General features: G+C 37.9%; 1 protein-coding gene across 8 annotated transcripts in view; it reads left to right on the top strand.

The window, feature by feature from the left end:
* Positions 1-13,180, top strand: part of AHI1 (Abelson helper integration site 1) — a 210,805-nt gene extending 197,625 nt beyond the window's left edge. For 5 of the 8 annotated variants that reach the window (XM_043593066.1, XM_043593069.1, XM_043593068.1 and 2 more), the window contains 2 exons: positions 7,046-7,148; positions 11,773-13,180. In XM_043593066.1, the coding sequence (XP_043449001.1) occupies positions 7,046-7,148; positions 11,773-11,775 (106 nt within the window). In that variant the 3' untranslated portion in view covers positions 11,776-13,180. Of the gene's footprint in view, positions 1-7,045; positions 7,149-11,772 lie in introns of those variants that run through there. The other 3 variants (XR_006299149.1, XR_006299147.1, XM_043593070.1) reach the window with 2 other exon arrangements.
* The last annotated feature ends 3,010 nt before the right edge of the window (positions 13,181-16,190 follow it).

Here is a 16,190-nt window from a genome sequence, read left to right as displayed (position 1 = left end):
TGAAAAAGAAAGCCAAAGCAGGAGGCATCAGAATCCCAGACTTTAGCCTCTACTCCAAAGTTGTAATCATCAAGACAGTATGGTATTGGCACAAAAACAGACACATAGACCAATGGAATAGAATAGAGAACCCAGAATTGGACCCACAAATGTTATGGCCACCTAATCTTTGTCAAAGCAGGCAAGAGTATCCAATGGAAAAAAGACAGTCTCTTTAGCAAACGATGCTGGGAGAACTGGACAGCAACATGCAGAAGAATGAAACGACCACTTTCTTACACCATACACGAAAATAAACTCAAAATGGATGAAAGACCTAAATGTGAGACAGGAAACCATCAAAACCTAGAGGAGAATACAGGCAACAACCTCTTTGACCTCTGCCACAGCAATTTCTTGCTTGACACGTCTCCGAAGGCAAGGGAAATAAAAGCAAAAATGAACTATTGGGACCTCATCAAGATAAAAAGCTTCTGCATGGTGAAGGAAACAATCAACAAAACTGAAAGGTAACCGACGGAATGGGAAAAGATATTTGCAAATGAGATATCAGATAAAGGGTTAGTATCCAAAATCTATAAAGAACTTACCAAACTCAACACCTAGAAAACAAAAAATCCAGTGAATAAATGGGCAGAAGACATGAATAGACACTTTTCCAAAGAAGACATCCAGATGACCAACAGACACACGGGAAGATGCTCAACATCACTCATCATCAGGGAAATACAAGTCAAAACCACGTTAAGATACCACCTCACACCAGTCAGAGTGACTAAAATTAACTCAGGAAACAACAGAAGCTGGCGAGGATGTGGAGAAATGGGAACCCTCTTGCACTGTTGGTGGGAATGCAAACTGGTGCAGCCGCTCTGGAAAAGTGTGGAGGTTCCTCAAAAAATTAAAAATAGAACTACCCTATGACCCAGCAACAGCACTACTAGGCATTTATCCAAAGGATACAGAGTGCTGATTCATAGGGGCACATGTACCCCAATGTTTATAGCAATGCTTTCAACAATAGCCAAATTATGGAAAGAGCCTAAATGTCCATCAACTGATGAATGGTTAAAGGACATGTGGTTTATATATGCAATGGAATACTACTTGGCAATGAAAAAGAATGAAATCCTACCATTTGCAGCAATGTGGATGGAACTGGAGGGTATTATGCTAAGTGAAATAAGACAGAGAAAGACGGATATCATGTTTTCACTCATGGAACTTGAGAAACTTAACAGAAACCCATGGGGGAAGGGAAGGGGGGAAAAATAGTTACAGAGAGGGAGGGAGGCAAACCATAAGAGATTCTTAACTACAGAGAACAAACTAAGGGCTGATGGGGCAGGGGTGGGTGAGGGAGAGGGGAAAATGGGTGCTGGGCATTGAGGAGGGCACTTGTTGGGATGAGCACTGGGTGTTGTATAAAAGCGATGAATCACCCCCAAAACCAAGAACACACTGTATACATTGTATGTTAGCCAACTTGACAATAAATTATACTTAAAAAAAGAAAAGAAAAAAAGAAAAGACTGAGTATCATGCACTTGTCTACCTGAAGTGTTCTTTTATAAATAAATTCGATCACATGGGCTAATAAGTGTTGTTTATGTCTGGGATAGCCTTACTGATTTTCTATCTATTAATTATTGAGAGTTGGGTATTGGAAGTCTTCAACTAATATTGTGGGCTTGTTTTTTAATTCTTGTAGCTCTGTTAGGTTTTGTGTCATGTATTTTGAAGCTCTGTATTAGGTGCCCATATGTTTAGGATTGTTATGTTTTTTTGGAGGTAAATGACTTTATTTCTGGTCCTGTTCTTTGTTCTGAAATCTACTTCAATTAATATTAGAAAAGTCACTCCAGCCTTCTCTTAATAGTGTTGGAATGATATATGTGTTTTTATACTTTAAATATAAAAATGCAAATAGGTTGAAAATTAAAGTATGCTTCTTATAGGCAGCATACAGCTGAGTTCATGCTCTTTTTACCCAATGTGACCATTTCTGCCTATTAATTAGGATAATTAAGCAAACATTTATATTTAATATGGTTATTAACATGGAGAAGTTTTAGTCTATTATACTGTTTTTTGTTTTCTATTTGTCTCAATTATTCTCTCATTTTTCATCTTTTTCAGCTTTCTTTTAAATTATGTTTTATCTATTTTATCTTTCTTTGTTAGCTTATTACCCATAATGCTGTGCTTTCCTCTTTTAGTGATTTTTTTTGGGGGGGGTTTAGCGCTTTAAAATGGTGTTTTTCCTGGGGCGCCTGGGTGGCGCAGTCGGTTAAGCATTCGACTTCAGCCAGGTCACGATCTCGCGGTCCGTGAGTTCGAGCCCCGCGTCAGGCTCTGGGCTGATGGCTCGGAGCCTGGAGCCTGTTTCCGATTCTGTGTCTCCCTCTCTCTCTGCCCCTCCCCCGTTCATGCTCTGTCTCTCTCTGTCCCAAAAATAAATAAACGTTGAAAAAAATAAAATAAAATAAAATGGTGTTTTCCATTTCTTCCTTCCTGACCTTCATGCTTCTGTAGTCACACACTTTATTTATATTAGTTATAACCCCTTCATTATGTTATTAATTTTGTGAACTGTCATCTTTGGAAGAGATTGAATAAGAAAACCTTAATATTTGCCTATTTTGTTTTCATTTTTCAGTATTTTTTAATTCCTTTGTGTAGATCTGTATTTTCACCTGGTACCGTTTTTCTTTACACCCAGAGGACTCCCTTCAACATCTCTTGTAATGTTGGTTAGCTAAAAATGAGTGCCTTTACTTTTCACATGTCTGAAAAAGACTAGTTCATCTTTTATTTTGAAGGCTGTTTTCATTTGGCATACAATTCTGTGTTGAAAGATTGGCACTTTTTTTCTGGTACTTTAAAAATACTGCTCCATTGGAGCCAAACCATAAGCGACTCTTAAAAACTGAGAATAAACTGAGGGTTGATGGTAGGTGGGACGGAGGGGAAAGTGGGTGATGGGCATTGAGGAGGGCACCTGTTGGGATGAGCACTGGGTGTTGTGTGGAAAACAATTTGACAATAAATTTCATATCAAAAGAAAAAAAATTCAGCTCCATTGCCTTCTCACCTGGCAGTTTTTTCCAACAGGAAATAGACTCATGCTTCTCTGTGTTCCTCCATACAGAGCATGGTTTCCCCTATGTTGGCTACTTGTGAGATTTCTCTCTATCACTGGTTTTGAGCAATTTGATTATGATGTGCCTTGTAATTTTCTTTACGTTTCCTGTGCTGGAGGTTAGTTGGATCGTTTAGGTTTATGTTTTCATCAAATTTGGAACATTTGGGCCATTTTTTCTTCTTAATTTTGTTTTTGTTGTTTCCTGCCTCCATCTGTTTCTCTCATCTTTGAGGATTCCAATTACACATACATTAGGCCACATGAAGGTGTCCCATGCTCCCTGATGCCTTTTTTTTAGTTGTTTTTTTTTTTTCAATGTGTTTCACCTTTGCTGTGGCTTCTGTTTAATTTCTATTAATAGTTTCTGTTGCTGAGTCTTCAAGTTATCTGATCTTTTCTCTGCGGTGTCTCATCTGACTTTAATCCCTTCCAGTATATTTCTCACCTCAGGCCTTTTAGTTTTCATCTCTAGAAATTCACAGTGGGTCTTACAGATATCATCCTTGGGTCTACTTAACCTTTTGAGCAAGTGGACTATAGTTATAATAACTGTTTTGATGTTTTTTCTAACATTGTTTTAATGAGAATTCTAACATCTGAGTCAATTCTAAGTAAGTTTCAGTTTTTTGATCGTCATCATGGGTTGTATTTTTCTATTTCTTTGCCCACCCCCCAATACACTTTTATTGGATGCCACACATTGAAATCTTTACCATTTGGTTACTAGATATTTCTGTATTTCTATAAATATTCTTAAGCTCTGTTCTAGAATATAGTTAAGCTACTTCAGAACACTTTGATCTTCTCGGGTCTTGCTTTTAAGGTTTGTTAGGGGGAACCAGAGCCATTCATTATTCCTCACTATGGACACAAATCCCTCTGGGTACTCTGGGCAGCCCCTTCTGAGTTGTGAGGTCTTCCAGCCTGGCTGGTAGGCACAGGTACTGTTCTGGCCTCAGGAAATGTCCTCAGATGCATGAGTTCACCAGCTCTTCTGAATACTTGAAGGGAACCCTTTGCAGATGTTCACATTCTCTCACTGTGAAGCTTTCTCCTCTCTGACACTCTGTGAACTCTAGCCATCTCCATCTCCTCAGGCCCTCAGCTGTTAGGGAGTCCACCAGGACTCATGCAGGCCTCATCTCCCTGTGCCATAGCCTGGAAACTCAAGGCGGTGAGCTGGGTGACCCTAGGGCTCATCTCATTTGTTCTCTGTCTCTTGGGTATCAGTGTCCTTTGTTGCCAGTGAGTCATTGTCTTGAAAACTATTGTTCCATATATTTTATCCAGTTTATTGTGGGTTTTTTTGGTGGTGGTGGTTTTAGGCAAGCAGTATATCCAGTCCCTGCCTCCCCATCTTGGCTGCAAACAAAAGTCCAGATGTTGTATCCATTTTCAAGGTAATTTTCTGTTAGATTGTATATAGATTATGAGAGAAAAAGTGAAGAGGATCATACAGTCTGACTTTCCTACAGTGGTCAGTAAAAGCTAAAGATATAAGATAGTATGTAAGTCCTAAAGACCATATTGAGGCAGGGTGAAAAAAAAGAGAAGGACCTAGAAATCAGGACATCGGGAGCTAAAGTGTGAAAGTGCCTGGGGTACCCTGAGGCCAGGAGATACTCTGTGGCCAGAGCAGAGGTCAAAAACTAGGGCCTGCCAGCAAGATGCAGTCCTAGTATCTTTGGTTGGATCCACTGTGTATGTGTATGTATGTGTGTGTAATTTTCAGTGGCTAAATGCAAAAAAAAAAAATAATAATTCACATAAATGCAGACTTTGTACTTCTCTTGAAATTAATCTGATGTTCTGGACCACAGTTCCATGAGCTGAGCTGAGGAAGTGGATTGCCTCTCCTGTGTGGGTCATCCACTCTCCAGTTCGTCAGTTTACTGTATTACCCCTAGCTTGCTTCTCTCATTCACCGCATTACCCACCGTAGCCTCCACAGACACCTGAGTTTCTACTTTAATGCCCGAGAATAGGTTCCCTGGAGAGAGATTGCAAAAATTATCAGTGCTTACAGACTGGGTCACTTAAGCAACAAATTTTTTTTCACAGTACTAGAGGCTGGAAGTTGAAAATCAAGGTTGCAGCGGGGTCAATTTTTGGTGAAACCTCTCTTCCCAGCTTGCAGGTGGCCACCTTCTTGCTGTGTCCTTACATGGCCTTTCCTCTATGCATGTGTTGGAAAGAGCTCTGTGGTGTCTCTTCCTCTTCTAATAAGGACTACCAATTCTGGTCTGTAGATTAGAGTCTCATCCTTATGACCTCATTTAATCTTAATTAACCTCCTTAAAGATCCTTGCTTCCATTTTGGAATTAGGACTTCAGCCTGTGATTTTTTTTTTCTAATGTTTATTTATATTTGAGACAGAGCATGAGCAGGGGAGGGGCAGAGAGAAAGGAAGACAGAATCTGAAGCAGGCTTCAGGCTCTGAACTGTCAGCACAGAGCCCGACGTGGGGCTCAAACTCACAAACTGTGAGATCATGACCTGAGCCAGAGTTGGACATTTAACCGACTAAGCTACCTGGGCACCCCTTCAGCCTGTGATTTTGAGAGAACATGGTTTAGTTTGTAGTAATCTCTATTCAATCCTATTTATTTACTTGATTTTGAAATTCTTGCATCTGGATCAAATTCTTCCACCATTCCCAGACATGGTAGAAAGGAGACACTGTCTTCCACTTTTTAAATTTCCCTTTTTTCATTGTTTTTGTATTTTCTTTTCTCCTAACACTATTTACTCTGCACTCATTCACAAAGTATTTGTTTTATATTTTACTCTTACTGTTGAACCATTTGAAAAGCTGCATTCCACATCCCACAGATCAGAATATCACAGTGTTGGTTTTTTTGCTTTGTTTGTTTGTTTGTTTGTTTGTTTGTTTGTTTTTAGTGTAGTTGACACGCAGTGCTTCTTTAGTTCCAGGCGTGCAGCTTAGTGATTCAGGAAGTCTTTTCATTATACTGTGCTTACCACAAGGTAGCTCCCATCTCGCCACACAACACTATTATAGTCTCATTGACTGTATTCCCTGTGCTGTACCCTTTATTCTCCTGACTCTTCATTCCAGAACTGGAAACCTGGATCTCCCACTCCCCTTCACCAGTTTGCCCATCCCCCACTCCCATCCACTCTGTCAACCATCAGTTCTCTGTATTTGTAGGTCTGGTTCAGCTTTTTGTTTGTTTATTCACTAGTTTGGTTTTTTTATATTCCACATGTAAGTGAAATCATCTGTCTTTGTCTGACTTATTTTAATTAGCACAATACCCTCTAGGTCCATCCATGTTGTCACAAATAAAAATACCATGTTCTTTTTTATTGCTGAATAATGTTCCATTGGGTAGATACACCACATCCTCTTTATCCATTCATCTGTCAGTGGATACTTGGGTGGCTTCAATATCTTGGCTATTGTAAATAATGTAAATAAGAGGTATATATCTCTTCAAATTAATGTTTTCGCTTTCTTTGGGTAAATACCCAGTAGTGGAATTCTTGGATCATATCACAGCTTTCTTATGCATAAATTTCCTTCACCCCTTTCTTTGTCATTAAGGAATCTCATGTTATTTTTACACATACACACATGTTTTTTCCATCTAGTTTGATTAAGAAAATATTCTGGCTTTTCCTGGGCATCTAATATTTTTCTAAGAGAAGTTAAATTTATTTTATTCTGTCCCTTCATCATAATAGAGAAGGAACCCTACCAGCTAAAGATTCATGTCTCTACATTATTTTGAGCATCTACCTAATGTTTTTCTCTCAGATCCATCCATTGATCTCCCCTTTCTGTTCCCACTGCTACTGCCCTAGATCAGAGCCTCATGTGGGCTATGGCAGCAGTCTTCTTACGGGCTCCTGTTTCTCGTCTTTCCCTCCTGTAGTTCTGAAGTGGGCAAAGCGCAGAGCCGTGAGGACCGAGGACACACAATGGATATGCAGGGGAAGAAGAATGAACAAACCAGTCAAAAGGTCACCCTAATAGAGGTAAGAGGAAAACCAGGAGAAAGTTGTAGCATGGAGTCAGCAGGGAAAGATTTAGGGAAGGCCTGGTCCGCCATCACAAATGCCAAATAAGTCATGGAGATGAAAAGTACAGGATAGGAAATAGAGTCCATAATATTGTGATACCATTTTTGGTAACAGGTGGCGACTACACTTATGATCATTGAATAACGGACAGCGTTGTTGAATCAACGTGTTGTACACCTGAAACTAATATAATATTTTATGTTAATTATACTGCTATTAAAAATAAATAAACAATGACGAATGCCAAAGGGAGGAGAAGTAAAATAAGGACTTAAAAGTGCCCTTTCAGGATTTCCTGTCAAGAGGCCATTTATGACCTCCAAGAAGATAGTTTTGATGAGAGTCCTTGAATCAGACCGTCTCCAGTGCAGAGGGAAAAAATACTCAGAAGAGACTGCTTTTCCAAGAAGCTGTACTTCAAAGGAAAGAAAAGGCTGGGCAATAACCAGTAGAAAACACGGGATTTAGAGATCTTTGTAGAGAGGGGAATGAGGAGAAGAGTTACAAACTGAAAGGAAAGGGCCCCGGGGGAGGAGCCATTCAAGATAAAGGACAGGTGAATAATCCCTGGAGACCAGAGGAAGTACACAGATTAGAATTTGAAACAAGGCAGGGTCACTTTTGTACTGAGATAGGCCAGTGAGACAAGTGTGTTTGAATGATGGTGTTTTCTTGTGGGGGATGGAATGTAGGAAGGTCAGGAAGACCTTTCTGAAGAAGAGGCCTCTGTTTTCTCGGTTAGGCAGTGGTGACATTTGTCTGCTAAACGTGAAATGTGTCCACTTTTGTGAAGTTGTCACTTAAAGGAAACCAGATTCAGAATTTTCATAAGTATTTTTAGATTTTAATTATAAAAAACTTAAATCTCCTTATTCCAAAAGCATATAGATGAGTAGTTATACAATCATGGGTTAAGAAATGACTTTTTATCCTTGATAACAGAATCAGAAAACATTTTAAAACAAATTTTAATAATAAGAACTTCAAAATGATTTCAAGCAAAATCTAGAAACATATAATAACCCAGGATAAGGAAGAACCTCACAAGATATGTGACAGATAAAGAATTAATACCCTTAACATATTTTTTAAAAAACTCTTAAAAATCAACAAAGAAAAGAAAAATTGGCAAAGGGCCTTCAGAGGACATTCTTAAAGAAAATGAATATAGGAAAAGTGTCTCCCTTCCAGTGATCAAATAACAAAAATTAGTAAATAATACAGTATTTTTCCCCTCACAAAATGGCAACAAGTTTCAAACTTATAAAACCGATGGGGGCACTGAGTTTCCTCATACACTGCTGGTAATTGTATAAGATTCATCCATTCCCCGTGGGGCATAGCTTGGTGATACTTTTTTTTTTTTTTTTTTTTTAACTTGTCAAACTGTTCATGTCCTTTGATTTGAAAGTTTTAGTTCTAGGAATCTATTACAGGAAAATGGTCAAGTATACATGGGCAGAATCAGTTAAAAGGCTGTTCCTTCAAGCAGTGTTTTAAAAATAGGAAGAAAGAATTAAATTTCTATGACTATAGAGTTGATTAAATTACAAAACATTTCTATAAGGGAATACCATGTGATACTATTTGTTACATTATTGAAGTATTTTCATAGACATGGAAAGATGTTTAAGTAGAAGAAAGACGGTTATGAAGTAGTTTGTATACAACATACTCAGTTGACTCTTGAACAACGCAGGGGTTAGGAGCACCAGTCCCTGCTTTATGCAGTCGAAAATCTGTGTATAACTCTGGTTCCCCCAAACAATAACAGCCTACTGTTGACCAGAATACTGATAACATAAATAGTCACTTAACACACATTTTGTATGTTACATGTATCACATAGTGTTCTCTTACAATAAAGTAAGCTGGAGAAACAAAAACGTTACTAAGAAAATCATACAGAAGAGAAAATACATTTATATTACTGTACTAATCAATATCGTAAGTTCACATCGTGTTTACAAGATGAATCATCTGTCTGTACCTACATCATTATTGTCTTATATGATATAAAACACTGTAGGTGTAATATGTATTACTAATACTGACATCAGACATGAAAAGGTAATGTAAAAGTCCATATTTATTTAAACGTATAACATTCATGCATTGATAACAGATGCAGCAATATGATTACTTTATGGTAGCCTAGTGTAATCATTGTAATTGCTTCACAGTCACCTCGCCTATACAGTAATGAATGAATTGTTATGGCCTACAGTACTGTAGTTCTCTTCCTTATACCAATTGGAAGCACTGTTACATTTTTTTAAAAAACAACTCGTGTGATGAAAGGCTGATACGCAGTTTCTCTGATTAGGAGAGAGAGAGAAGCATGCTGTACTGTAATATAATTGTTTGAAAACAGAGTTTTAAACAGGAATAAAACTCTCACATTATTAATTTTATTACATAGCACTGCCTATATAGTCTGTCCACTTCCATACAAGTGCTGCACATAATGTTCTACACAGTGAATACTTAAGCAATGATGATGATGATGATGATGATGATGATGACGACGACAGTTAATTAGATTTTCACACAGGGACGCCTGGGTGGCTCAGTCGGTCAAGCATCTGACTTAGGCTTAGGTCATGATCTCGCAGTTTGTGAGTTCGAGCCCTGCTTCGGGCTCTGTGCTGACAACCCGGGATGAAGAACGCTTGAGTTCGAAACCATATTCCCTGGCTTCCTGTCCTGTTTGGCTACTTTTGCTGTACATGACTTTAGGCAAGCTTCTTTCGCTCTTTGTTCTTCAGTTTTCTCATCTGTAAGTAGGGATAATACCTACCTCAAGGATTATTATGAGGAATAAATGAGTTAAGATGCATTGCACCCCACTTAGCCTGGTTCACTTCTCTTGAAGATGTTATCTACACGGCCTGCTTCACTGTGTCTCTGGAGGGTTCCCTCTCCGGAGGGTCCTCTGGCTTCTCTGTTTACTTCTCATAGTGCCATCTCCACCTGATGAATGTCACTTGTCCTACATCCTCTGCACGTGCAGGATGCAGCCCACTCACTTCCAGCTGCTCTTCTCTCCCTTCCCTTTTCTGTTTTTCTTCTTTGTTTTTGTTACCACTTTTATAAACTCCTCCTCTGACTCTGTTTTGCCTCGTTATTCTTCTAAGATCCTTTTACCTTCCTCATGGCCCCTTGCAGATGTTTATAGGGTTTCTCAGGCCCTGGTGCCCAGCATCCATTTGAGCCTTTACTACTTTCTTTTCCATTTTTATTGGGCCCTGGGCCCTAATTTGGGACAAGTTTTGTGTGCTTCCCATGTATACACACAGGGACAGAATGAATGACACCCTTTTCTGGCCCCAAGTGAGGTTGTACCTTGGCACACCACCTCTGTACCCTTTTACACTCTACTTCAGTTGCTTTCGTGAGCCTCACTTGGAACATTTTTGGACTTGTACATTTAATGCCACCTTATCTGTGCTAGCTCTGCTGAACAGATTTGAAGTCCGGAAACGGACTGACAGAAGATTTTCTTTCCCCTCGTGTGTAAATGTCTTTCATCAAAAAAAGATAGCAAAAAAGATAGTTTATTTATTTAAGATGGAGCCTGCCCCTAAAAGCACAGATGTTGCCTAAGCCTCCCGTGCTACCAGGGAAGGGGCTTAGGAAATGGTTACCCTGCCCTTTCGTGCCACGATGCCCTAGCCTCTACTTTTCCCAGGAGCGCTTGGTAGAATTGATCGCCACCTTAGCCACATTGCCATCACTCTCAGGCGGCATCTGCCTTCTGAGAGCAATCAAGCATGAAGCCCTTTCTGTTCAGAGGAAGGACAGCAACGTGTTTATCTACTTTCAGATACTCACCACTGGCACATGAATAATTGCAGTAAAAGGTGTCCGGTTCAACACGACTAGCTTGTCTCCCCCTAGTTGTTGTGTCCTTCCTGCATGTTCTCTAAGAAGGTCCTTGTTTCATCCACGTTTTGGTTGTTGATTTTCATTAGTGACATAATTTGATTTATTTCAAAGCTGCATCTAAATGCATAATTAACCCTCACTACCTTTGTTAAAAATGACCCACACCATTTTTTGGTTTTATGCGAAAAATGTAATCGTTAACCCACTTTGTGAAAATAGACATAATCATTGACTAAATGAAAGAATGCTATTTAATAAGATGGTCTATATCCTTCCCATTTACTAACCTTGGAGCATCATCCATGACATTTTTTCCTCCAATGAATGAAGAGCTTTCCGAATTCTGATTGCCTGCTCTTAATTTCTGGAAGTTACTCCAGGTTTGGAGTGCTTAGGGTCTGTATTTGAGAAGTGTATTTCTTTTTCACTTGTCAGTGCTGGAGCAGGCTTTACGCAACCACTAACGGTGCCAAAAGTGTTAACAGTGTGTTCAAGAAGCACATTAGGAGATAGGTGATTAGTACTTTGGTCTTTCTTGGGGGTGTGTGTGTGTGTGTGTGTGTGTGTGTGTGTGTGTGTGTTACGCCATGTGCTTATTACCCACGTTGTTGCCAGGGCACACCGAGATTTGGTTGTGGCCAAAAGACATTGTCTAAGTTCATTTAGTACATTTTGTTTACTTTTCTCCTAGTAAAGAGTTGAAGAATGAAGAGACAACCAAATACACAGAAATGAAATGACAAATTAAACCAAACGGAATTTCTCTTCAGACTGAAGAACTTCCAGATACTAAGGAAGAAAGTAAGGCCCCACTACTCCTTGTCCTTATGAAAGAATCTAGAAAAATCAGAAGCGAGGTATGAGTAGAAAAATAAATGGGGCCTTTTGACCTTAATTATTTTAAACCATTGTGATTGTTGTTGATCCGAGTATTGGTCCTTATGTGTATTAGTTATTGCATCAGAATTACATTACCACTGTTGGAAAACCAATAAAGAAAAAAACATAATTGCCACTCAGCCGAGATGAAGGAAAAGTGTTTGCACTGTCAGGATGTCCATTAAGCAGTCATTTAATATTCTTACATCTGTATTGTGATTGTATGTGTGATGTTCTGTTCAGAATATGAAATACATGCTTTTGAAATTTAACTTTAAGAGGGAAGCAGCTTCAGAATGTGTATTCAAAATGGTCCCATTAAGAAAGACATTAAAAGGGAACAAATTTGTTAGTTTTGAATGAATCATGTATGTAACTTGATACATACAAACTAAAAATGGCTTTTGGCAGCAGTGTTTCAAATTACTTTTTAAAAAGAGCACTTCATATTTAAGCATATAAGTAATTTGTAGACTTAGCATTGTTTAATATTTATTTTAGTCTTAACATTTATTCTTAAATTATTACATTGCATTATTTATTTCTTGAGTTCCAGGACAATGGTATCATTACCATGTGACTATATATATATATATATATATATATATATATATATATATATATTTTGTGTGTGTGTGTGACTATATATTTTAAAGTGTGATGTTATAATAGAAAAGTTCATTTCTTTGGGTTTTTTTTTCTTGACTCTTCTCCTTTCTCAACTATGTGATTATAAGTCTGTCAATAAATATGTAATCCCACACAGGTCAAAACTAATAAAAACCAGAAAACTTATTTACCAAATTAGACAATTGATTCCATTAAAATAAGAAGTGAGAAAAACAGTGTTGAGCATTGAGGTGTAAATTTTGCCCAGATGTATACCCAATATAAAATATCTTCTAGTAAAAATGTATGTGACTCTTATCCCTGCACATGTTGTTGAGGCATGAAAATTGGTAAACATTCCCCTGCTGTGTAGAACTTAAAAGGGGGGAGCATTTTTGAAGGTGGTGAGTGGCATCAATGCCAGCCAAAACCCTCAGCGATCAGCACAGAAGTCTGTTCGGGTGGCACAGAGCCCCCAGTGTCCTGAGTGCACACATCTGTGCCTTCACGTACAGCCCGGCCCAAGCAGCTTGAGTCACCCTTGTAGAAGCTTGTTCTTTCTGTCTTGTGAATGCACTTGATAATTAAAAAATAAAATACGCATCTCTGCAGTTTCAGCGCATTGTTTTGAGATGCGTACTGATTCTCTGATTTCAGTTTTAATCACAAAGAATTTCAACAAGTTGCAGAAAGATTTTAAATCAAGACAAATGAAATATGTCAAGGGAGCTAAACATCTGCTGAGATCTCAATGTTCATATGAAAAATAAAGGGTTATTTTTATATCGCAACTACTGAAGACAAAAATAACAATTGAGGCAAAACCAGGAAAAGTTGGTTTTACTCAAAGCCCAGTCCTTCTCTCTTTTGTCCTGTTGACAAATGAGACTCCAGTTATGTCCACAAATAGATTAATAAAACATCTTTACCATTCTCTCAAACATGAGATGGGGTGGGGGCGATCATAAAAGTGCCCTCCAAATAGAAGTCCAAATTATAGTCAAGTAAAGGAATCGGACACAAGAATCTATTTGAAGATTCTAATACTGCACATTTTCTTAGTAACAAATGAGTTTTCTTTGTTTATCTTCATTCTGAAATCATTGAATTGTGTCCCATTTTATGAAGTCTCTTTTCTCCAAACAAGTAACATTTTGACACTATCTTTCTCTAGATCTAAATAATATTTTTAAGCCATTCTTACACATTTATTTCCCAATTGATTCTACTCTATCTTGAACATTAAACTTTCTTCAATATCAAAACTATATAGTGGATAAGATTTGCAAAGCTAGTACAACAATCAAGTTTTTAAAGGTTTAAGACATGAAATATTTTACACCATGATGCAAATAAATGTTTAAAATGCACATTTTAAATGAAATCAGTGTTTTTAAGTGACTAATACTTGGTACTTTTAAAACCTTATGTAAGGCTTCTTTCCAGAAAAGCAAATACTTGACCTTCATTTTAGTTTTAAGTTACAGGGAAGTTTTATTGCAAAAAGACGTTTTCACTGTAGGAAGCTCGACAAGAGTATATCTGGGAAATAATTTACCATTTCATAGCTTTATATGACATGTCACTTTAATTGTATATTTAACTCACAAATATTTTTGAGAGTTAGAGTTCTAGGACCTTTAAATTCAAGACTTTCAACTTGTTTTTTATGGATTTTATTTTTAAACAATCTCTACATCCAACATGGGGCTCCAACTTACAACTCCAAGGTCAAGAGTCACGTGCTCTACCGACTGAGCCAGCCAGGTGCCCCAAGACTTTACACTTTTACATGTATTTAAATGATTTCCATCGAAGAGCCGTATCTGTTAAGTAAATTATGAGAACATTTTTCAACAGTCTGACTTTTTTAAGCTATGTATTTGTTGATTTCTGCTTCATTGAACACAGGAACAGAAAATATTCCCCAAATCTTCGCCTTATGTATATGATCTCATTTACTCTTCACATCAAACCTATGAGGTAGGTAGACTATTACCTGCCCTACAAATAAGGAACCCAAGATTTTGAAGGTTAAGTAATTTGTCCAAGTGCACGTGACCAGTGACGTCACCACAAGTTGTAAATGGAGATTGCCAGACTCTACTGGGAGGTCTCTGAAGGGCTGGATCTCAGTTGCTGTATAGAGTAAATGCCAGTAAATGCTTATTGTTGGAGACTCCAGCACAAGCTAGAAGAAAGAAGCAGTTTGGATGTACCCACAACCACACTCAGACTAGAAGCATCTAATATGTCTTTAATGCAACAGACACCCCCCCAAAAAAAAAATGAAATATGTCTGAGTTAACAAAAAATTTTTGAGCTGATAACTTTGTTTATCCCATAATTATTTTGATAAATCTTTACTCCATACTACAATTCTTATATTTTCTTAAGAAAGATTCTGTGGAATCAAACTAATACATGTACAGTAAGATATTATTCAAGAAACAGAAAGGCTCCATTCCAGTCATATAAAAGATAATAAAAACATCAAGAGTCACGTCAATCAAAAGGCTCTGTTGACTGGAGAACTCAATCTATGGATGGACCCAATTATCTGCAGGAGAATTGATGTCAGCATCATTTAGGGTTAACAATGGACCAACTAGGCAGAAGCAGACAGCTACTCTCTGTAGAGACCCAGAAAGCAAACTTCGTAATGAGGCGCTTCATTCATCATACCCTTCTGCTCCAATTATTAAAGTGAATAGGAAATACTTTAAGTTAAGGCGGGAACTGGATAGCATAAAAACATTTGTTTTGTAAACACAAAGAATGCTTTTTTTCTAATGATCTTCTTCAAATCTACATCAAGCATATGTTCTCAGCACACTGTTTTCTAAAGTTGCTCTTCTGACACCTGAAACTCATTCTGATTATGGACGAATTATTTTTGTTATCTCAACGAGGGAGGCTAAGACTGCTAAGAATCTACAATTTTAATTCCTGTTTTCAATCTAAAAAGTGGAGGGAGGGTCATAAGTGCATATATAACCACAATACACGTCCCACCTCTGTCACCGATGTCAGAATGGCCCAAATATATACACTGCAGTGTCATTTCTACAAGTATTGAGTGAACAATCTAATTTAACTACTTCCAGTTCAGTTTTCCTTCATTCATCATTTGATCCTTGTCAAGAATTGTGAAAGAATATGGTGGAAGAAAATGTAGGAATGGTTTGCTTGTACAGTGTTTATATAAGTAAACTTCTGCATTGTCAATCATTTAAAATCGCTTGGAATAGAATGGAAATGATTTGCTCAGTTGAAGATAAGGAAAAGATAAAGTACAAAAGGAGAAAAGAGCAAGAAGGTGAGGAAAATAACTGCTGCCAGAGCAAAAACGAACTGAAGCTTGAGAAAAGCAGTCATGAGACAAGAAGAAGGTTCCCTGGAGAAAAGTGCGGTAGCTTCAGTTCAGTTTTTAAAGTGTTTTCAACTGACAATCAGTAGTTGATTTTTTTTCTATTAAATTTGCTCACAGGGCCATTTTATATAAATGCCCCATGTAATGTTTTCTGAGCTGCAGTTCTTCAATTTAAAGTAAGTGGAAGGTTTGGTTAAGCATAGTAATGTTTTTAACCATCCCTGCCTGTTCTGCTGAAGTTAATGTTC

Source organism: Prionailurus bengalensis, chromosome B2 (genome assembly GCF_016509475.1).
Source record: "Prionailurus bengalensis isolate Pbe53 chromosome B2, Fcat_Pben_1.1_paternal_pri, whole genome shotgun sequence".
NCBI lineage: Eukaryota > Metazoa > Chordata > Mammalia > Carnivora > Felidae > Prionailurus > Prionailurus bengalensis.
The sequence above is the reverse complement of the archived record's forward strand: the minus strand, read 5'-3'. Positions and strand labels throughout refer to the sequence as shown.